The following is a 24,685-nucleotide window of genomic DNA, read 5'->3' on the forward strand; positions in this document are numbered from 1 at the left end:
AAAGATAAGTCCCAAGTAAAGTCCTTAATAACGGATTTTCATGTTAATAGATTTTAGTTTCTATCAAGTCTCAAAGGTTAAAAAATAATTATTTTTTATAATTACTATTAAAGCTGTAGTCTGGTTAAAAAATGATGTAAAAACTTGAGGCTGACTGACTGTATTTAGAGTCGATTTATTTTTATTTTATATTTCTTATTTTGACATATCATAAATAAAATAAATCTTATAAGATATTTATTTCAAAATTATGCTAAGATAACTTATGTCAAATTTAGAGGAAAAAAAATTAACTCATAATATTAAAGTATAAAAAGAGGTTGGTTAAAACTTTCTTTAAGTTCAAAATAAAATACCCATCCCTTCCATTGCCGAATGATATAAAAACTTACTTTTGCCAGATCCAACCTAGGGGAACCCCTTACTTTCGGAAATTATCTCGCTTTTGAAATATCATCTTAAGCTTATAAAATAATACGTAACACACCTCTCCAAATGTATACAATATATTATTTTATGCAATATGAAAGAAAATAAAGTCAACAATATTTTGGCTCTGCCTTTGATAATAAATAATAATTTGTTATAGTTATTTTACATTAATTTTAGCACCCTAAATAAATTTATGCTATTTCTGATATATGAATTCCCTTTTCAAAACTACATTTTAAATATCATATAATATATTTTTATAACACTGCAATCAATATAAGCCCTGTAAAGGTCGATTATTTTTCCATTAATCGTCAAGAATTATCAATTATAATTGAGAAACCATTGTATTTCTTCAAAGGCTTGTTTTAAAATTTATAAAATTAAAATTTTTCGCCTACGTTTTTATCACTTTCAAATCAAAATATTTTTTTAATTATATATATATATGTATTTATTGATAGGTTGAAAGGTTAAAAGAAATAATTAACCTTTTACAGATAAATAAATATGAGTTCAATTTATTTTTTAAATGAATATATTTTAGGCTATAGCTGTTAGAATAATTAATATTATATATATTATAAAAAATTTGTTGAGATTAAATAATATAGAATTTTTTACTAGAAGGGATGAAGGTTTATTTTTATTTTGGACAAAAAATATTTTACCAAATCGAACATCAAAATAATTCTAGTAATAGTGTCCATTTTATAGAGATCTATACAAATGGGTAAAATTAAAAATCTGACCGCTTTTAGAAATTTTAGCAATTTATAAGAGTTTTGTTTTTAGTTGTAATTATAAGAATTTGATTGAGACTCATAATTTTGGTAAAATTAAGGATTTTAAGGTTATCATGAGCTCAAATTAGACAGATTTGATTATTCTCTGTAAAAAAAATAGAAAATAAATATTTTCTTTTTGGAAAAAACGGTAAAAATGTTACATTTTTTAAATATTTTAATTTATTATATATGAATTTAAACAGAATAAAATGTAAAAAAATCGTTGTTCACGTATTTTATGCTCTGCTCTCAAATTAGGAGTTTCTCTACGAAAAAATAAAATATTTGAAATCTTTAAAATAATAATATTTTTATGTTTTTGTTAAAAATGAATATTAATATATATTATTTATCTAAATTTATAAAAAAGGAGAAATATTACAAACATATTTGAAAAATTTATTTTTAAATTTAAAAACATATATTATGGGGAATATATTATTCAATCATGATTATGGGAGAAAATATGTTTTAGCAATAAGTCTATACATGATTTTATCGGCATGCCATGGGGAATCAGAATGGAGAATAAAGTTTGACGGACTACAAAGTATTTATATGAACACGCTATTATTATAAATGTATTGTAACATACTCCTCTCGTAAATTTAAAAGTAGATAAATAATTTCTTTTTGTCTATTCTAGATGTGTTTGCATGAAAGTAAATAATTTGTCGAAATGGCTATGGGACACAAATAATTATTAGTTTATTCTTGAAATCAGACTTAAAATTTTTATATAAAATAAAATTCAGCTTATACCCTTTATAAAGTAAAATTAATATGTGTTCTAAAATTATATTAAACAATCAATTCATTTCTAATATAATAAAAGGTCGTTATAAGTTTTTCTGGAATAAAATGAAATTTTATTGAAAATTTTACATCATATATATTATAAAAATAATATTTAAAATTAATTCAGAATTCGAAGGATAAAATTTTCAGTAATTCATTGGATAGAAGATATACTTCATTTACTAAAAAAACATTTCCGTTAAAAATTTAATTTTTAAAAAATTTAAAAATTGCCTTATCATAAGATTAAAAATTCAAAATTCTCACGTATCCGAGAAAAAAACCATATCATGCATTACAATAATACATATAGTAGAATTTTTTCTTTTGCTTCAAATTTTGATATATTTAATGAATTATTTAAAAAAAATATATAGTAAGATCCTTGAAATATTAAGCTTGATATGATTTTTTTTTACAGTTAGTAAATACCCTCTAAGTTTCAAAAAATGTAGCCGTGTATTTTAAACTACTCTTAAAAAAAATATTAATTTTATTTATTGTATGAGTTCAATAAATTTCGTAATTCTAAATCTTTATAACTCTAATATGCCTAATGTTGTAAATAAGCCCAATTCGACTCGATTTGAAAAAACGGCCGAATTAAGATAGTAACCAAAATAATATTGTGTATATATATATACCTAATAATTTTGCTCATAGTTGGCAGAAATGCTTGAACATATAGCAGCAAAATTTCGATGCTTACATGATATTATTTTAGTTAAAATCTTAATCAGGTCGTATAATAAACCCAATTGGTTTTATAACCACACTACAAATACCTATCATATTTTTTAGAATATGGGAAAAACTAGATCTGGATAATTTTTTAACGTTTTCCTTAATCATAAATTATATCGCACAAAAATAGAAACATACACAAAATTTTCAATTCACATAATAAAGAAATAATTTATTTGGTTTTATATTATAAAAAGGTGTTTTAAAATCGGATTTAATAACCTAAATATTTTGTGATATAAAAAAAATTCATTATCAGGAAAAAAATTGAGAATTTAGCAATAGATATTTATTGGGGACCCTTAAAACTCGTTTGTGAAAAAAAATAGGTAAACTATGTATGATTAAATTAAATTTGAAATTTTTCTAAATATTAAATATCAAAATAATTTAAAATAAAAATGCAAAATTATATTTAAAAAAAACAAATTACATATTTCATAGTTATAAATATTTCATAATATGACATTTCTTTTTAACTAATCGGAACATAGAATTTTTATATAAACTAAAAAAATAGAAAAACAAATTATGAAATTCAGTTCATAGATTAAATGTATAGCTGAAATATTCTAAATCTTCACATACGATTTCGGAAAAGTGATTATAATATGATTAAATTTTTTATAACATGGTTTAACATATTAAATTTTTAAAAGGTGTAAATGTAAAGATACTTGACGAAGGCTTTTTGAAAACATTCGAGATTAATAATTCTTTGATCCTAAGACTCGTTCAAAACAACTCTTATACTATTATGATGAAGGCCTCTGCTAACATTGGAAATTTAGTACTCGAGAAAGAGGTGAAAATTTTACAATATTAAAGATAAGATAGAAAGAAAGAAAGATCTACCAACAAAATATATTTTCTTAATTGATTTTATTTTAAGGTCGATAATACGGGTATAATCAAATTTAGATTTCCATGCCAATTCAACACTTATCATATCTACTTCTATGTGATATGTCATATCATTAAATATTCGACTCTAATAGCATACACCTATTTGAAATTCGGTAATTTTTAATAATTTTGAGAAATTTATTATAAAAAAATTGATAAAATATTTTGCAAGGATGGGTTAATGTTTAATAAGGAGTAAATTATTTAATATCTATAAATTTGGTTACGTCATTTAATCTAATTATTTGTTTTTTAAAATTCAACTAGAGATTACATATTTAAATTGTTGATAATATTGTAAAATATTATTTTTTAAATTTGATCTAATAATATATTATCTCAGCTTTACTAGGCTTAACTATATCCTTCTATAGTGTAACCAGTATTCAAAAAATGAAGGGGATAATTACGGAATAATTTTAGAGGGCATTGCATTAGCTTAGCTTTCTGTTGGGTCCTGCCTATATAAAATAATGATTAGGTGTTTTTGATTCTATTATTCTTATTTTTTTTAAGCTTTTTATTAATCTATCATAACATTGCTAATATGTTTGGTGTTTCATTTCCATGATTTTTTTTAACCAGTATAATCACAATTATGAGTAAAAAAATTATTCGCAATCTATTTGGTAAATCGTTAAAAAAAACTATTATTGATAAAATATATCGAAAATTGCAAAATTCGCCTCATAGCTGAAGGAGGATATGGAATTTTTAAATATCTAGCTTGTGTTAATAATTAGTGTTAACTTATGTTTAAGCGATAAATCAGCCAAACTTCTATAAGCATTAACTCTGAAATATATAAGTAATTAGTGCATAAGGATTTAGGTATTTTAACTCGTTTGTGATATTCAATGATAAATTTCTATTATTGGTAAAAATAAGATAAAATTTGCCAAATTTATTAAAATTTCTTTTTTTACTTTATTTAAAATTTGGAATCTTACTACTATACACTTTTTAACGACATTTTATCTTTTCGGTGAATAAAAACCAGGGAAATAGTTAAAATGTCATTATATCTTTATTCAAGTAATATTTTATAAAATATTATAATACTCTACCCCATATTAAGACACAGTCCACAGCATAAAATTTGAAAAGCTTTTTGAAAGCAATAATTAGTTTAAGACATATACAAATTACAGATTATAAAGCATTAGCAAAATTGGATTAAAATAACATAAAAAGCTAGTCAATTAGAGTTGTAGTATCTTTGAAAAAATATATGATATAAAAATAAAATGGATCCTTACCGTTAAATTGGAAAAGATTGCAATAACTCTATTAAAACGATTAAAGTTTTAAAAAAGGATAATTAATTTTATTTGTTTTTTTGTATATATACATTTATATAATTATCCAATTTAACTTCTAATAATATGCAATTTGATTAACCTCGATAATATAATATTACATGTCGGAAAGTTATAATATAATATACAAATAACGTCCTTTAAAATATATAACCTGACCTTTTAAAATATATCTTAACCTTTACAGTTATAAATATTCAGATGTAACTTACTCTTTTTTATCTTTATCTATAATGGTTGAACAAATGTATATTAAAATTATATTTATATCTAAGGCTTTTCTATACCCTTAAATATAAAAAATGGTTAAAGGTAAATCTTATACAAAATGTAATCTTTGGGACACATGTGCTTTATTATATATTTTTAGATATTTTGAAATTTTTTTTACACATATTTTTAAATGATAAAAGAAATTTCTAAGAAGATTTCTTAGATACAGAAAATTATAGATGAATATATTTAAAAAATAATACAACCAAATTTTCGTCTAGATATTAATATCAAAGTATAATATGAAAAAATAATATTTAATCATATTTTCTATGGGAAAGGAGAGGGGTATGACTAAATACTGTCTTGCTAAACTGCCTTGCTAAAATGCCTTGCTAAAAAGCAATTAATCATAATCAATCATAATTTGATTATATAATTTCTTTTAAAAAAAATTTTTCAAAAACATTTTTTTTATTTTATATAAATCAATTTTTAATTAAGTAAAAAATTGATATTAAAAATCAAATAATTTAAAATATTATTTTTACTTAATTGAAAAAAAATATATATTTATTAGTTTATTAAAACTTAAATTTTATTTTTCTATTACAAAATTGATCAAATTATATCTATAAGAGGGTGTTAAATGCATTAATATGAAAGTATATTTTTAGGAAACCAGAATAAATATTGGATAGCGCATTTTTTGTATTTGGGTGTAAATACATGTGAAAACCTAAAATTTTTTTAAAAAATAGAGGTTTCTTTGACATTTAATTAATGAGTAGGTTTAGAATAAGTAGTATAAAGTTTGTAGGAACATATTGCTGGTGTTATTGATCAAAATCCCTTCATTTTTGGTTTATACGTGTATATTTAGGTGTTAAACATTATACTAAAAAATAATTTGTAAATATTATAATTTGAACGAATGCCGAACTCAAAACCGACCACTTAATAAATATTAGATCGACCAAATTTGGTGTTAATATTATTTGGAAAATAATAATATTTGGTTTATTTATCAATATATATGAGAAAATCATTATCCCAATAAATATTTTAAAAATATGGTGATTTGACAAATAACCGATTTAACCGGTCTAATGACTAAATACTGCCTTGCTAGCGTTATCCATGGAAAATTCTTCATTTAAGGTTTATAAGTGAAGAATAAGGTGTTAAGCATTCTAACTAATTTTTTGAAAATATCAAGATTTGACCGAATGGCTAGCTCAAAACCGACCACTTACTAAATATTCGATCGACCAAATTTGGTAGTAATATTATTTGGAAAATGTTCATTTTTGGTTAATTTGTGTAAATCATTATCCCCAAAAATATTTTAAAAATATCTTGACTTCACAGATAACTGTCCAAATGATTAAATACTGCGTTGCTTATCTCTGCATGGAAAATTCTTCATTTTTGGTTGATAAGTGAACAATAAGGTGTTAAGCATTATCCTAAAAAATTTTTTGAAAATATTAAGATTTGACCGAATGACGAGCTCAAGCCGACTACATATTTTCTTTTGTCTTACTTCTTTAGATTTTCTTTTATTTTATTTCATCTCGTTCTTCATACATTTTTCTTCTCTCTTGCTTTTTGCTACTTTTTATACCTTCTCTTATCTTTTTTCTTTCTAATCATTATAGATGAAGATTCCAGCTATTTATTACACTCGAAGTAGAAAACAATAAAATAAAATATTCGATATTTGCGAATAGATATTTATAAAAAATAGCATTAATTAAAGATGATCTATTACATGAACATTATGTGCGAAGTTTTAAAGCTTTAGAACCTAGAGACTACAGCCGAATATGATAGGGATAAGCATGGCCAGAACTTCTAAGCCCATCACTATGAACTTCTCGAGAGGGTATAGATTCTAGCCAATATGTCTTCTTAGTATCGAGTTACTTATAATCAAAATAAATGTAAATTAGAATCCCGATAATTGAAATATTCAATTTCTTCGCTCGTTTTGATTTTAATTAATCTCTAATTAAAAAGTCGATTTTCAAATAATTTGATTATCCATTTAAGAACTCATTCATATATTTTTCGAAGATATGCTCTAAATTATAGATTCAGAGCATTGCAAAGCGTCATTCCTTCTATTATGAATTCCATTTAAATTTAGCCACAAACTTTATAAAATTTAATGACAATAATTAAATAGTGATTTATATAAATCTTTATTATTTTTATAAAAATTGTAGAAAGCATCTTTGTATATTTTGTGATTTTAATATTTTATTTACTAATTAAACACGATGTTTACGTTTATAAAAAATAAATTTGCTTGAAAGGAATAACATAACTATATGCAAAATATAAGAATGACCAAAAAATATATTAAATATACAAAAAGTATTTATTAAAGAGAGGCTAAATATAATTTATATATATATAATATTGTTTGTATTTGTTATATAGTCCTTTGTTTTCGAACAGAAACTATTTAATGATATTTATTAATCCATTCTTTTAAATTGACAAGGTCAATGTTTAATTTAATAAGATCTTAGGACCGGGGCATTTGACTCAGAACATGGGTATCTTGTATAATATTATAGAAACGATTAATAAATCAAGTAGTTTGACAAAATTTAAAAAATATAATATATATCATCAAATCTATCTAACAATGAGTGAGAGGGTGTGATCGATTTATAAAATATTAAAATTGCTATAAAAATTCTTGTTTTCATCCATAAAGATAACCTTTTCATCTAAATTTTTATTTAAGTTTGCTAGAAACTCACGCTTAAGAATAACTGGAAAATCATATAATAGAGGGTTTAAAATTTTTTTCGGATCATATTTTCAAAATTTATAAAAATACAAAGAAAATTTTTCATAGTAATGAAATACAAATTTACAGGCCGAGGTCATAAAATGTTGTTATCGGTCAAATCATGATATTTTTAAAATATATTTTGGGATTATGATTTGCACGTATTTATAGATAAATTAACCAAAAATTTTCCAAATAATATTACAACCAAATTTGGTAGATCGAATATTTAGTGTGGTCGGTTTTGAGCTCGCCATTTTGTCAATATTTTCAAAAAATTATTTAGGATAATGCTTAACACCTTATTGTTCACTTATAACCAAAAATGAAGAATTTTCCATGGACAGCGCCCAACGCAGTATTTCGGTTTCAAATCGGTTATCGGTCAAATCACAATATTTTTAAAATATATTTTGGGATAATGATTTGCACGTATTTATAGATAAATTAACCAAAAATGAACATTTTCCAAATAATATTACTACCAAATTTGGTCGATCGAATATTTAGTAAGTGGTCGGTTTTGAGCTCGCCTTTCGGTCAAATCTTGATATTTACAAAAAATTAGTTAGGATAATGCTTAACACCTTATTGTTCACTTATAAACCAAAAATGAAGAATTTTACATGGAGAGCGCCAGCAACGCAGTATTTCGGTTTCAAATCGGTTATCGGTCAAATCACGATATTTTTAAAATATTTTTTGTGATAATGATTTACACGTATATATAGATAAATAAACCATAAATGATTATTTTCCAAATAATATTAACACCAAATTTGGTCGATCGAATATTTAGTAAGTGGTCGGTTTCGAGCTCGGCAGGAAAAAAGGCGTAATCCAATATTTATTCTGGTTTCCTAAGAATATATTTTCATATTTATGCATTTAACGCCCTCTTATGGATATAAATTTTTTAAATTTTGTAATTGATAAAATAAATTTAAGTTGTAATAAGCTAGTAAATATTTCTTTTTTCAATTATAATTTTAAATTATTTTATATTTAATATCAATTTTTAATTAAATATATTTTTTTTCCAATTATAATTTTAAATTATTTTATATTTAATATCAATTTTTTACTTAATTAAAAATTGATTTATGTAAAATAAATGTTTTTGAAAATTTTTTTTAAAAGATATATTTTTTTTACATATATATGTTTTACTTTTAACGTTCAATGTGTTAAATATTATAAAGTTCTTAATAAAAGGTATAATGAAAAAAAATAAATATTATATAATCAAATTATTATTAATTATGATTAATAGCTTTTTAGCAAGAGCAAGGCAATTTAGCAAGACAATTTAGCAACCAACATTTAGTCATACCGGAAAGGAGAGAGTCGTTAAAATCCTCCATTGTCTGTACCATATCTTTATAAATAATAAAATTTTACGTTTGTATATTCAATTTAAAATATATTTATATATGGGTTAATATTCCTCAATATCATACACTAAAAATTTTTATTTTTTGATAATAAGGCATGTAAATTTTAACATACTTTTTATATTTATTTTTAGAATACACCGACAAAAAAATTGGTAATTTTTTATTTCTTAGCTTTAATTATTATTTTTTGAATTAAAGTCAAATTTGTTATAATATAATTAATAATGATAACTTCCGATTTCATTTTATTCTATTGATAATCCCTATTTTTTCTACTATACGCGTATCTGAGAGAGTTTCGCAGTAATTTAATTGATTAACCATTCAGTCACTTGTAAAAGAATTCCCTCTGATAAAATTTCTCCTGCCGATTATCCCAAAATGGATAAAAATATCATTCCAAAATTACTGAAGAAAAAAAATCATACAAGCTAAATATTTAAACATTTTTTTAAAATATAATTTAATATTAGCGCCTATCTCTAAACTATGAACCTCACCGTAACTTTGTGCAAGAGGTAGTTTTAAAAAAATCATTTCGATCTGATCTGTAAATTCTGAGCCACACATGTTACTTAAAATGACTTATATTATGTGGCTTCTAATTAAAATTGAAACGTTCAAAAATTTATTGGTTAATTGCTAAGATAAAAATATACTGATTTATCTTATTTTTTTTAAACTTATTTGAAAATAAAATCTGGCACGGGAAATGTTGATAATTTTTTCTTAAAATTTAAATTATATCATGAAGATATTAATATTTAATTTTAGAATAAGGTAGTTAATGTTTGATTCTTAGGAAAACCCTATTACTATTAATTATATATTTTAAACCTTTCTCCTAGAAAAGTTGAGTTATCACAAAGAGACTTCAAATCTTGTAAGTTTCAATTTCTCGTTACCTTGCCATCATATGGTCGAAACATACAGGATGAATTTATTGACAATCACGAAACAAGCAAACGTAACTATAAAATTAAAACAATTTAAAAAAGTAAATAATAAATAAATTTACATGACATATATATATTTATACAATAAATTTACATGACATATATATATTTATACAATAAATTTAGATAGCATGACTTCACTAATAAATTTTATGATATATACCAAAAAACCGTATGCTAAAAAATAAGAATACCCATTCTCCAGTTAGATAATGTACCAACACACCCGTTGCTTATAATTCCCTTTCCTGTATTTCCCTCTCCCCAACATTCACCTTTTATTTTTACCCTGTTAAAAATTTATATCCTCATGGCGAATTATATTTTTATCCATAAATATCTAAAAGATATAATACAACTGAAAGTTATTATCCTTTAAATAATTATTACTGATACAAAACATTCAATATATTATTTATAATTTATAATAACTGAAATTATAATGCAAAATAAATTATGACTATAATTAAGAAATTCAATAATTATTATTATTTTTATTACTTTCCTATTGTGGAAAGGAGTTAAATTATCTGAAAATAATTAATTAAGTCTCTTAGATATACGAATGAATGTCAGATATTTTCTACTATTTTTTTTAACTGGTGTGTTGATTTTATATAAATTTTATAAAATTGAAGCCAGTTAAGGGTTACAATTTTCTTGCAAATTATATTAACCTTGCTATTCGATTCGTAATATTCTACTGCAATCGGGAATATTAATATAATAAATTATAATGAATATGAGAGAAAGAGGGAAAACAATTTTGTCATTAAAATATTTAATATAAAGTATCGCTTTCACCTCTTTGTACTATGATATTTTGTTCTATATCATGAGATCAGGTTTTTGTGTAAGTGCTCACATTATAACACAAGAATTTTTTAAAAACTCACCCAAGAGCGCTTTTTTTAAATAAAGGGTCTGTTTGACTACATTTCAATTTTCTCATAATTTATGTTTCCATTATAAAATTTAAGATTATATATTTTAAAAAAAAATGATGATAAATGTCTTATTTATTTTTTTTTATCTTAAAGAAAAATAATATTATTCGATATTTTAATTTTTATTTAAATCTCTTAACTTCATTGACTTATTAAATCTTTTTGAATTTTAATAATGGAAATAATCGTTTGTTTATTATGATTTGAATTATTATTTCCGGGGTTAAATAATAGTTTATTTTCATATTAAAATAAGTTCAAGAATTTACCACTCAAATACAATTTCAAACAAAACGGTATATACAAATTGAGCTTCCAGTTTAGGATATGCAAAGCATGGTCTGATGAAACTATTAAACATGTTAAAATAGGTATAAAACTTTCATATCATATATAATATATTTATCTTAACTGTGAAAAATTTGATTTATTATAATTCTAACCCAATTATTTAGTGGTATTTTACTTTTATTTTTTTTCCTTCTATTTATTTTAAAAAAGGTTATAAGAATAATCAATAATAAAAACTAATTTGTTTTTCTTATTTTACTCATCCCCACTATTAGTAAAAATAATAAAAATATTTTAATCATTAATTATGGTTAAACTTATATATTTTTTTTAATTAAAAACATAACTCATTTAGATAATAAGCCCCTCAATAATTACTATGGTAAACTATTTTTTTTTAAAAAATTTAAATTCAGATATTTATATTTCATTAACCTTTGATTTATTTTTAACTTATATATCTGCAAAAATTTGTAAGAATACTATATTACAGGTTTTTTTAAATAGTTGAGTGTTTTCTAACTTATTTATTTATCACAAAGAAGTGCCAATAATTTATTGTTTAAAAAAATGGTAGAAAATATCGTAAGTGTTAGATTTTATGTTATTAGTAGTTACTTTACATTTTATCATTATTACTATTGTATATGTCATGATATAGACTTCATGGGGTTTTTATACTCTCAATTTAAAATCATCTACTGATTACCTCTTTTAACTGTCCTGAAATGATTCGCAGCATGTCCAGTCATATTTTTTTTATTTTACCTTTTTTTAAAATATATATTTAAGAAAAATGGTATTTGAATTAAAACCATTTTATAATATGTTTCCGGTTTCTTTCATTACAAAAACAAACTAGACAAATAATAACCAAATATATAGATATTTATTTCTTAAAAAGTGGCCATTATGCAATAAAATAAAATTAAAACTAAAATTCTAAAAATCCAAGACAATTTTAAATTTTATTTTAACTAATAAAAAAAGCAAAAAAATGTTTTCCAAATTAAACTTATTATTATATTGTTAAAAAATCCTAAAAGCCTTAATTTGGAAGAATTATAAAAAATAAATGATAATGATTTTGTAAAGAATAATAAAGTAACAAATATGATAATAAAAAGTAAGTCAACGTCCATTAATCTTTTTATTCCACCCAAGTGTATCTTTCCCCCAGAAAAAAAATTCTTTTTAGATTTGAAATGTATCTCTGTGCAATATAATTTTATTTATGTAAGATAATTAAATCTTTGTGATAGTCATAAATATATTTTGGTAAAATAAATCTCTCAAAGTTTAATCTTCTTAAGATAATAAAAACAAAATATTTATATTTGATATAATGTCTTATTAAAAATTACATAATCAAACTTCATAGTTTTTATTCATATATATTACATCACAGATCTACGAAATTGAATTACGTATTCATTAGGCAATTTATTAATTAATTTTAAAAACTGTTCATAATTTTATGAAACTAATAAACAACCTCTATCTTTCACCAAAATAATTTAAATGTCTCCAAGAGAAAAAGAATATTTCAATTCTAGTAGTGTGCTCCAACCACCATTTCAATTAAAATCACATTCATATGCTATGATACTGGAAGTTTTATTCTGATAAAGCAAGTTAATTTTCTAGTATATTAACTAATCAAAAAAATTTGTATTTCTTGCAGGAAAACATTTAATTATTTTATACTATTCTGATGGAGATGTTACCCAGTATAAAAACAAAAAAATATTTTATAATTCTATACAATCCTGAGAAAGATTTTGGGATAAAAGCAGAATGGTATTTGATTTTTACATGTGTCGCAAAACTTTTGAGATAGTTTAGAGAGTTATTACTTAAATTTTTAGTTGCTAGAGCAGGCCTAGCAACGTCCTTATGATAATCATACATAAATACATACCTATTATATTTTGCAATTATGGGAGAATTAATATTTGAATTCATTGAAAACCAATTTTGACAATTGATTTTTAACAGCCAAATGAATTCCCGGAGTACAGAAATTTCATGCATTTATTTTCAAGAAAGAAAAAAAATGAAAGTCAAATTTTATTCAAATTATTTGTTAATTATAATATTAATTTACCATTGATTTTTATCTTTTATCAATAATTATCCAAATAAAGTTATGAATATTTTTTCAATTATATTTTTTTCTAACACTTGTAATAATTGTAGTTCGCTAGTCATACTGAGTGGCCATTATCTCCCTTTGAAGGTTTCTGGTAGTTGTTGAGTAATTCTTTTATATTTATCTTTCTAACTGGGTTCCCAAATTGCATACCCACCCACTTCCCCAAACCATTTTATCATGGATCATAAATGGTCCGATGCTAATCCAGGTGGATAAATGGGGAAATCTTAATTTAAAATTTTATGTAGATATTTTTACTCCAAATATCATTATCGACCATTTCATTTAACAAGAGGTTGCCAAAAGCATCTAAGATGTGGTAATTTATTTTATTCCATTAATGGCTAGCATCCTTGGCCACTTCAACCAGGGTTTGGAATTTTTTCGTTCCATATTAAAAATTAAACTCATTAAAGCAAATCCCTGAAGATGTTTAATTAAAATGTCTAATACAATTTCTCCTAACTTTTTTATACCTCTCTATTTTAAATTATTATTTAAATTCTTATATTTTTTACACTAAGATAATTCGTTTTTTTTGAAAAAAGTTATTAATTTTTAGAGTAACTTAAAAGTAATGCTAGGCACTTTTTTAAAATAGCTTATAACAGCATAAGATATTATACGTATTAGACAATTTTGTCATTGATGTATAAATAAATAACCTATATTAGTACATTGGGTATATTATATTTAACAAACATAAATAAATTGAATCCTACAATATCAAGATTTCGTTAAGAGAGGACCAAATAATTTTGCCATCTTTTCCTAAAATTTCAATGGCATACAAAATTATTTTGGCTATAATCTTGATTCAGTCGTTCTTTTTAAATAGATCATATAATCTTGGTATTTAGCCATACTAATTATATTCAATAATTTGAATATTTTTTTTGAAATAATCTAATAAATTAAATATCATTAAGATGAATGATATTTTAAATAGTTTGTGATTAAATAAAATATAAATAGCATGTTTAAAATAAATTTTTTATTCCTCTACGAAATTAAAATAGGCAAATATTTTCCGCTAATCTTATCATATAATATTATAAATAGGTAACGATTCCATAATATTCATCAATAGATCAACTTACAAAAATAAACCGAGCCTAAGTATAATGGTGTTTCCTAAAAAACTTAATGGTATAATAATTCAAAAGCTATAATTAAAAATTCGCTTCACTATAATCTATTTGTATGAAAAAAATAATTATTTTGCTGTGGATATTAAATATTATCTGATTTAAAATATTAATTCTTATGTTTTGCTTTAAATAGAAATGTTTTTAAGTTGATCTTTTTAAAAAAATATTTGATATGATTTTTTTCATAGAAATCAGGCTAAAATTGCATTTTATTAAATAATATTTTTGACCTAAAAGTATATGTCCTCAATTCAATATAAAATCTACAAATTTTCTGAGTTTTTCGTGTAGGCTATATTCAAATGAAACTAATGGTAGTGTTCCATTGATATGTATTAATTTTCATATATCCTAGATCAGGACCTACGGGCGGAGATATGACCCTTCATATTTCAAAAAAATTTAAAATATTGACAATATATTATTTATATTTATCTCAAATATACCCTAATCATATACAAACCAATAAGTCTCATGATCAGCGTCTACATGACAGGATTTTCACTGGATGCAAAGTCCCTTCAAAAACCTTTACCTACCCCCCTAAATAATTACCGCCGCCTTCGCCGGCGATGTCTCTTTATTATTATTTTCACCTATTTATTTATTGATATTCTTTTCAAATAATTTATAAAGGATAACTTAAATTAATCTATCTCTACTACCAACTATCGATATTTTGTGAATATAAAGAATTTATTTTTTAGATAATAAATTTAATTAAAACCTCCATTATTTACAATGAATTAATTATTATGGCATCATGAGCTTGCTGAAATATCTATACCTTTTAAATTATATTTAAAAGGATAGTTAATTTGGAAAACAATGTGTATGATTGTTTGCAATATATAGATTTGGTCGATGAATTGTATTATAATAATACTATAATAAAAGTATTAATTTTTGCAGCAATAAATTTTGTCTTATTTCATCTCAAAATTTAATAGATAACCCCCCCCCCCCCCCAAAAAAAAATTTATCCTACCCTATTAGCAGCTTACCCCTACCCCCTCAAAAAAATTAGGATGCAAACTGTTCCTACCCCTCCCATTCATGTAGACGCTGCTCATGATATTATCTTTTCTAATAATATTTTAGATTATTTTATTTTTATAAAGAAAATGGGGGAACAGTAAATGGAATGATGAAACTTGATCTCTCTCAAAAAAATGTCTTGATATTTAAGAGTAAGTTTGAAATATTTATCATAATTAAATTTAAAATTGCCTTATTGATATGATTACTGACTAATATAAGGATAAATTTAGTAGAGTCTCCTCTATAAATGAGAAAAATTTAATTCAATACTATCTTCTTCAATCCTTCTGGCCGATTTGCTTCTCTATTTAATAGTCTTTATTATATAGTGCCTACTGCGAAAAAAAACTAATTGTATAAAATGGACCTTTATTCATCCAAAGAATGAAATCTGAAAAGATTTTCCTCTTGCTGATGCAAAAAAATTTAAAACTTATTGATAAAGAGTATACGAATTATCCCTTATTATAATCAAGTCTTTTATATTAAAAAATAAACAGAAGTATATTCCAACTCATAAGCCGAAACGTTTAAAATTGAAGTAGTCCCAAAAGTATTGTAATACTAATATAAAAATCAGAACACAAATATTCAATTGGCTTTATTAAATCTGTTTATTTTATAAAGTGTTTCGTAAACACACCTAATAATAAAGCGCTTTGGGAACAAACCTAATGTAAATGATTATTGTAGAAATGACATCAAATATCATAAAATGATGAATTTACATAAAGATTATAGAGATTTTATTGAGCAAAGCTTATGTAAGAACGCATTTCGGCTGCTACTTTAAATATTTTTTATGTCTTAAAATAAGCCAAATCAATTTAAAATTTTAAGAGTTACGATAGAATATTCATATTTAATAACCAGGACATGCATATTTTAGAAATTCATTAATATTATTTGCAACATACTTAAATAATTGATCCATCCCTACACATTTTCTTTAATAATATTTATAAACCACTTTATTTTTTTTAGGTTCATATTAAAATAGAGAAATAAAATGTTGCTTAGTAAAAATGAAAGGAAAATAAAAATATGGTTTTTTTTATATAAAAAAGAGTCCTTCCTAGAGCAAACCTTTTTATTCCAGCTCTAAGTTTAATAATTTTAATTTTTTCAATTAAATCAATGTGAGATGTTTAGCGACGTTAGTAATTTATCTAGGATCCTTGTTAATATTTGAGTTATGGAGTAATAATCTTTGGGCTAGATCGAAAAAAATTTGTAAATGATATACTCATAAACAGTACCACTACATACACCTATTTTCACTTAAATCTAAGGAGGTTACTACATGACTATAGATTTTATATTGAAGAAATACATCAGATAAAAAATAACAGAATATATATTAATTGCATTATATGGATTATGGGTGCGATTTTAATAAAAATATAAACCTTTAGGTATTAACATAGAAATATTTTTTAACATTCTATAAAAATTATTTAAGAAATTAATAAAAAAAACAAAATTAGGATGTGATTATTATTTGTAATATATTGATTTAATTTTATTAAGCGTCTATAAGTTATTAAAATAAATATTTTTATGTTTCTTAGAAACTCTCAAAAATGCGAAAATTCCGAAATTCAATTACAAAATATCTGTATTTATAATAATTTATCGTCATAAATCAAATGAAAGTGAAGGTTTGTTTACAAATTATTTTTCAACAATTATTGCATATTAATTTTTTTACATTTTTACTAATAAATTTTTTATATAAAAGTTACTCAGACTTAATATCAATTCTAAATGATAAAATATTCTCAATATCATATATATAAAAATATTGAAAATATTTATGTTTAATTTATTTTGAATTTAAATTTTAATTAAATATGAAGACCTGTAATAGGTTTTGGCTGGGGGGTGCTTATTGGCAAATTTTAGGAAGAGATTATTTTGAATTAAAAAATTCGAACTATATTTATTACAACATTAGAAGCCACGAATGACAATTTGAATAGATTGACTTATTTTTGTAAATTATATGACAGTTTTAAGTGGCACCAAATTTCTCCTTGTGACACATATAATATAGATGAGCCTAATAATTTATCAAATTTGACAATTAATTTTCATTTTATTTACTTAGGATTAGGATTAACATTTTTATCTAAAAAATTTTTTTTGTCTAAATCTAAAAATAAATAAGTGTTATGATACGCAATGGAAAGGGTGTACCTCGGGTACTTTTCATTTTTCCTAAATTTTCATTTTTTAATTTGAATATTAATAAAAAATACGAAATTTCCATAGTAGAGATATATGTGCTACTTTTAGATATTTTTGAAAAATTTTGCTTTGTCTATTAGTACTTCAATATATTATACATAATATAAGCCCGGTCTCCCATATAGAAAGATAAAATCGGGAAAAATATACTCCTAATTTAGGAATGTTTATTAGGAACACACTTAAGATATTTCCCCAAATCTAGATTTTAATAAATAATAATTTAAACACCATAAAAAAATGTTACACAGGTTAATAAAATGAAATGTATAAGTTGAATGTCAAAAATTAAATATATATATTTATCATTCTATAGATTTTTATTGACTTCCTTTATCGAAATATTAAATTTTAATATTTAAAAAAAAATTATATAGCACGTAGGAATATAACTTATATAATCGCGTATAAAACTCCAGAAATGAAACAATTTTACGTTAGATTTATATTCCACCACGAATCTATATGGAAAAGTATATTTATAAATTATATATATCCAAATTTTTAACAGTTATCTTTATTTATAATAAATAAATTAATATATAATTTAGAAAAACGAATTTTTACTAAACCAAGTCTGGGTAAATAATTTTTATCAATTTAAATACAAATAAATAAATTTATTTTTTTTATACTTTATTTTAAACAGAATCTTTTGAGAAATTTTTGCAAGAAATAGAAGGTAATAATTAAACTTTTACAATATTTTTTAATAGAATCCAGAGTTAAGGCAGAAACTGTCGAGATAGGGCTTAGACTTAGATATAAAATCTTAATAACCTAACCCCATCATCTAGATAAAGTATATGAGAGTTCAAATCGCCAATGCAATATGCTAAATGGCTCGATAAGAGCCTAATATGATTAATTCAATATATTAGCCAGAAAAATATTTACAAAATCGTTGTGAATCTTCAGAGTTTTGTAATATTTACCTTAGATAAAATAATATAGCCGTTTATAAAATCTTATGAAATCGCGCCGTTTAACAAAACTAACTTAAAGTTTAGAAGTAATACTATTAAAATAACTAGCGACCCCTCAACAAATTTTGCTGATTAAATCCTAAAATCTCTGATTCCCATGTCATTCTTTTAACGATAGAAGAAAAATAATTTTTACTAGTTGCATTTTTTTGTAAGTTACTTTAATGTGAAGGTAATTATCGAAGATCATACTCTATCATTGTTTAAATTAGCGGTGGCCAATGAAATAAAGAGTGTTTTATTCACTTTAAACCCCATTATTGACACAATACATATTATATAGCCATAACACAAAATCAAAAGGTGTAGAATCAAGTAACATCTGAATTGAGTATTTTGTTGCTGAAGATTGTAAAGGGTACTTGATGTACAATGATTGCAGGGGCGTTACTAGCCTTTACAATCTCAGGGGGCTCAACTAAAAAAAATTTTATGGGGGCTTCGCCCTCCATACCTCCTATTTGCGGGCCTTCGACCCGCTTTTTCCCATCCTTCGGCTGGGTTTTATATTAATATAATACATTTTACAAATTTGCTAACTCTGAATAATTATTATGAATTTCATATTTTGTCATTTATTATATGCATACAAAATAAACTAGCATATAAATACTTAAAACAATATAAGACATTTCTAAAATTATTATTTTATAATACAAAATCTATTTATTACAGTATAAAATATTTTGGTTGCTGATATAAATTTTGCGTCTAAAGAATTACAAGTGATAGATAAAAAAAGCTTAATTAATTCATACATGCCTCAATTAAAAATAGTTTTTAAAAACTACATATAATATAATTAGCAACTTACATTGACAAAAGGTCAAGAAACTAATATAACACTCTGTTATCATTTTTAGACAATGTTTTATAGAATAGACTAATAAGGAAAAATTTATGGGCCTAACCAAATCAACAATTCTTGGAGAAGAGAATATAAACGACCAATCCAAACCATAAAACTATATGGTGGTTCATAAGCGTAGCCATGATTTTCCTAAGGGGGAGGATTAAAAAATAGTGGGGGCTTCGCCCCCAGACACCCTTTGATGGGGTTTCGGCCCGCTTTTGCCCGGCCTTGGGCCGCGTTACCTTAGTCTATATATAGTCATAAAATATTTTTACAAATTTTAATTAAAAAAAATAAGCCTGGAACAAATATAAATATATTTTTATTAGTTTATATAAAATATAATAAATTATTTGTATATAGATTAATATAAAAGCATGGTAATAATTTATTCCAAACAATTATAAGAAATTTATTTATAAAAAGTAAATAGACATATAGTTGATATTCCTCTATTATATAGAATTAGTTACAATATACTAGGTAAAATTCCACTTTTACAGACATATTTGACAGTTAGAGAATATATTACAGTTAATAATTTAACAAATTTTACTAAACAATGCTCTTGATAATAAATGTAGCAACAATTTGCATTCAATTATTTAACGCCATCTATTTAGTTTAAGAAAAAATGATATTAAATTTAATATTTATTCATTTCAAAATGTCTTTAAAGATATTTTCTGATTTCCTTATTAATATTTTATAGTTTTTGTAAAATATATAATTTTCTATATTGGTAAAAATTACTTGATTGTCATATGATTATTGATAAAATTAGATATACCGTAAATCTAAGACATATAATATTCCACTATTTGTATTGTGTTTTAATATTTTTATTTAATTTATGATTTAATTTCATCAATAGTTTTAATAATATATTTTATTTTTATTAAGTTATATAAATTAAAATTACTCACTTTATAAATAATTATATTTGATATATTATATTATTTAGTAATTTTATTGATTTATTATTAATATTTATAATACATTTCACTTTTGTCAAGACTTATCTTTGGCTTATATTCCATTTATTAAAAAACATTTCTGGTTCATTTTATATATTTATAAATTTATTTTTCCAAAAATGTATAAATTATGATGAATAGTTTTATAAAAAAATATCAACTTTTGCATTCTTTCTTTCAAATTATTGTTTAAGATATATGCATACATTTTTAAGGTCATGGAGTGGGGGGAGGACTAAGGTGTATAATTTTTATTAGCTAAAATATTTACAAAAGGTGATAAATTTCATAAGGGGAGGATTTCCCCTTGGCTACGTCTATGTGGTGGTTAGAGGTTCTCTTAAAAGACACGATGGGAAGCTAGATAAGTAATTGAATAAAAAATTGTGAGATATTAAATTTTTAAAAGATTATCTTCCATTTTTAATGATATATAAACAACTACACAGTTGACCACTATTGCTTATAAAATATGCAATCATATGCTCTCAGCAGGTGTAATAATAATCTTAAATTACATAGCCACACAAATAATATATGCTTTTGCAGTCATACCCATGTCACTCACAATATTAACTTATATCAGAATTCATTATGCTAGATAAATTGATAAAATAAAAGCACTAAAAATCTTTAAAAGAAATTATGCAAATGTATGAAGCCTTAAGTTATTTACAAGGCAGGGATGCTATATTAGAAATGAAACATTTTGTAAAAATAAGAACCAGAGTGATATGATATGATAAAAGAAATTAATTAAGATTTTATACATTATTGTAGTTTACATCCATTCTGAAATAAATAATAAGATGTTAAATTTTTTAAAAATTCTAAATAAATAGATGGCGTTAAATATTTGAAAGAAATTTATTATTTATATTTATTATCAATTATTAGTAAATTTTATTAAAATATTAACTGTAATATATTATATAACTGTCAAATACGTCTGTAAAATTGATATTTAACAATCTTTTATAACCAATTATATCTAATAGGATAATAAACTATATATTTACTTACTTTATATTTACTTACTTTTTATAAATAAATCTCTTATACTTATTTGGATTTGGACCTTGAAAAATTTTAAGAAGAGACATGATAATTAAATTTAAATATCAACAATATATTTGATTAGTGATTTTGATCTCGGCTAATTACAATATTAAATTTGTTAATTTTCAATTAATATTTATTTAATTAGGGTTATATAATAATTTAAATAATAAAAGTCAATAAAGCTTCAACTGTTAATGCTAAATAAATATTTAGTCTTCAACTGTTAATGCTAAATAAATATTTAGTGAGTGATATTAATATTCTATTTTTAACACAGAATTTGATTGCAAGCTGATATAGTGAAAATATAATTTATAAGTATTAAAATAATCTAATAATTAAAATAGTATTCATTTAAGAATAATTTATAAGACTTATTAATTTTTAAATTATATTAAATCTCTATAATACTCAATAGAATTATAAACGAAATCATTCAGTGGGCAATCAAAAAAATTTATTTTTAGTTCAAGGGGATATTAAGGAGCCATTAAAAAAAAATTTGCTTCAAGGGGCTATTCAAATTTTTCAGGGGGCTCGAGCCCCTGCTTTTACCTCCCCCCCCCCTAGCGACGCACTAAATGGGTGCTTCGCAGATTTTATATAAGAAATTTTAAATTATGTAGTTCTATATAAGCATTTCTAAAATTAAGAAAATTTTAGCAACTGTTCAGAATTTAACAGCCGTTCCATCAGATTAGAAAGTGATAAATTCTTATCCGATCTCGTCTGGATGTATGATGTTTAATTTAAATTATCCAATCAATCTTTAAGGCTTTAAACAAAAATAATCAATAAAGTGACCATTCATATTCGATAATTGTTGAGAGATATGTATGGTAGGTTCAAATATTTAATATTTTGTCTCCCGAGACTTAGATTATTTTCACTTTTTGTCAAAAATGTCTTTTTTACATAAAAAAATTTATATAATTATATTTAGAAACTTAACTAATATAGAAACTTGTATAAAAGGAAAATAATATCAATAAGATTCTGGTCTACTTATCGTTATAATGCGATTGAAAACATTTATTCTGAAAATATTTATGTTTATGTTTAATTGTAGAATATCCAAATCATTTTGTTAGACAGTATAAAGAAGAAAAGTTGTTAGTATAATAAAAAGAAATATCCGAAATTGGCATTATACAGTATAAATAATATAGAAGGACTAAATATCTGGTTTGTGCCAATATTAGCGAATGTATGCATAAATTACTCAATCCTTTTTACCAACCACTTATCAAAGTATTGTTGTATTATAATAAATATTTTTATTTATTATATAAAAAATAATTGATAAAAAAATAATGTTAAAGAGAAATAAATTATATTTTGTATAAATCGGCGATTATTGATTATTTTTTTTTATGTTGTAAAATTCAGAAAGAAATAAAATATTTAATTCAGAATTATTGGGCTTCCTTACATTCTTACAGTTTTGAGCCTTCTTACATTTTTTACAATTATAAGGCAAAGAAAAATTATCTTGGCATAACTTCTGGAAAGATTAGTTCTAAAATTTAATAATAAGTGGGTATTTAGACGAGAAGTACATCCACATATTTATTAACTGGGCAATAAGGTGATCAAAATAATAGATTTTTACTGACTTATTACCAATAGAAAAATCTTAGGTTCTTTTTAAAAATATTTTTTCCAACCATAACCGAACGTGACTTCATGAAATTCATGCGTCTTGGTTACTACTTTATCCTGGGAAGAAGACATCATGATAAATATATTCGTAGTTCTAGATATCTTTGGTCTACGTTAGCTAATTTTCTGCTATGATTAACTTGACTAACGTTGCTATAATTAGATTAATTGTAGAAATTTCACACGATTGTTTCTAAGATTTCATTTTTTTCCTCCTTGACTAATGCTTTTTTAATAAAATAACGTTCATAAATTTTTTAATAAAATTTTTATATCAGTCAAAAAATTTAATTATCAATGATTAATAGTATACCTCCTATAAAAAAAACATATATATGATAAACATAAAATTTTTGTCCCTTTTTATAGGAAAAATAATGGCACAAATAATAAATTAAAATTAATTTGGCGAAAAATTTAATAAAGAAAAGTTTTTAAAATTAAGAAAGCTATGTTAATTTGATCCAAAATAATTGCATTTACTAAACATTTTGAACTTTTCAGGGATGATACACTAAGATTCTAAATGGTTATTATGGACATATAAATATTACTAAAAACATTCTTAAGATTAAAGAAAACACATAAATGGAAAGTAATTTAAAAATAAAATGATAAACCTCAGAATTAAATGGGGGAAATAATTGTTATTATAAAAAAATATTATTGTAAAAAACTTAACAAATAATTAATTAGGAATATATATAAAAAATTTAGGAACACTCTATTTTTTTTAGACAACATTGACTGAACTTAAATTATTATAGGAATCTTTATTGTTTATCAAATATCTAATATACTTTTTCAATCCAGTTGGCACGTTACGTGACTTTATTTGTATTTGAAAGTTTTTAATATGTGCTTTGAAAAAGGTATCTATGTAGAAATGTGGTATGTGTTATAGCGTCTGTGCCATATACTATTTGAAAAAAGGATAAAAAAAATATA

The 24,685-nt window shown here is 23.1% G+C and overlaps 1 protein-coding gene across 5 annotated transcripts; it reads left to right on the forward strand.

The window, feature by feature from the left end:
- The first annotated feature begins 1,672 nt into the window (after window positions 1–1,672).
- Window positions 1,673–23,203, forward strand: LOC135924810 (uncharacterized). Of its 5 annotated transcripts, none has more exons than XM_065459924.1 (13): window positions 1,673–1,770; window positions 3,422–3,567; window positions 3,655–3,781; window positions 10,255–10,403; window positions 11,566–11,680; window positions 11,956–11,982; window positions 14,818–14,904; window positions 16,028–16,096; window positions 17,519–17,608; window positions 18,575–18,670; window positions 18,749–18,778; window positions 18,847–18,879; window positions 23,145–23,203. In XM_065459924.1, the coding sequence occupies exons 1-13, from the start codon at window positions 1,710–1,712 to the stop codon at window positions 23,195–23,197; spliced, it is 1,083 nt and encodes a 360-aa protein (XP_065315996.1). In that variant the 5' UTR covers window positions 1,673–1,709; the 3' UTR covers window positions 23,198–23,203. The 5 variants fall into 5 exon arrangements, with proteins under 5 accessions (XP_065315996.1, XP_065315998.1, XP_065315997.1 ...); XM_065459928.1 differs by lacking the exon at window positions 1,673–1,770 and adding an exon at window positions 3,286–3,362; XM_065459926.1 differs by lacking the exon at window positions 14,818–14,904.
- Window positions 23,204–24,685: the final 1,482 nt, after the last annotated feature.

This window comes from Gordionus sp. m RMFG-2023, chromosome 2, assembly GCF_954871325.1.
Source record: "Gordionus sp. m RMFG-2023 chromosome 2, tfGorSpeb1-WG-v2, whole genome shotgun sequence".
In the NCBI taxonomy this organism is placed as follows: domain Eukaryota; kingdom Metazoa; phylum Nematomorpha; class Gordioida; order Chordodea; family Parachordodidae; genus Gordionus; species Gordionus sp. m RMFG-2023.

What these genes read in the sequence shown, in the direction of transcription:
- LOC135924810 (XM_065459924.1), top strand. Translation starts at nt 1,710, where the DNA reads ATGATTTTATCGGCATGCCATGGGGAATCAGAATGGAGAATAAAGTTT. An exon ending in ATACACCTATTTGAAATTCG is followed by an intron (nt 3,782 to 10,254) that starts GTAATTTTTAAT and finishes CCTTTCTCCTAG; the next exon opens with AAAAGTTGAGTTATCACAAA. An exon ending in TAAATCAAATGAAAGTGAAG is followed by an intron (nt 17,609 to 18,574) that starts GTTTGTTTACAA and finishes AAAATTATATAG; the next exon opens with CACGTAGGAATATAACTTAT.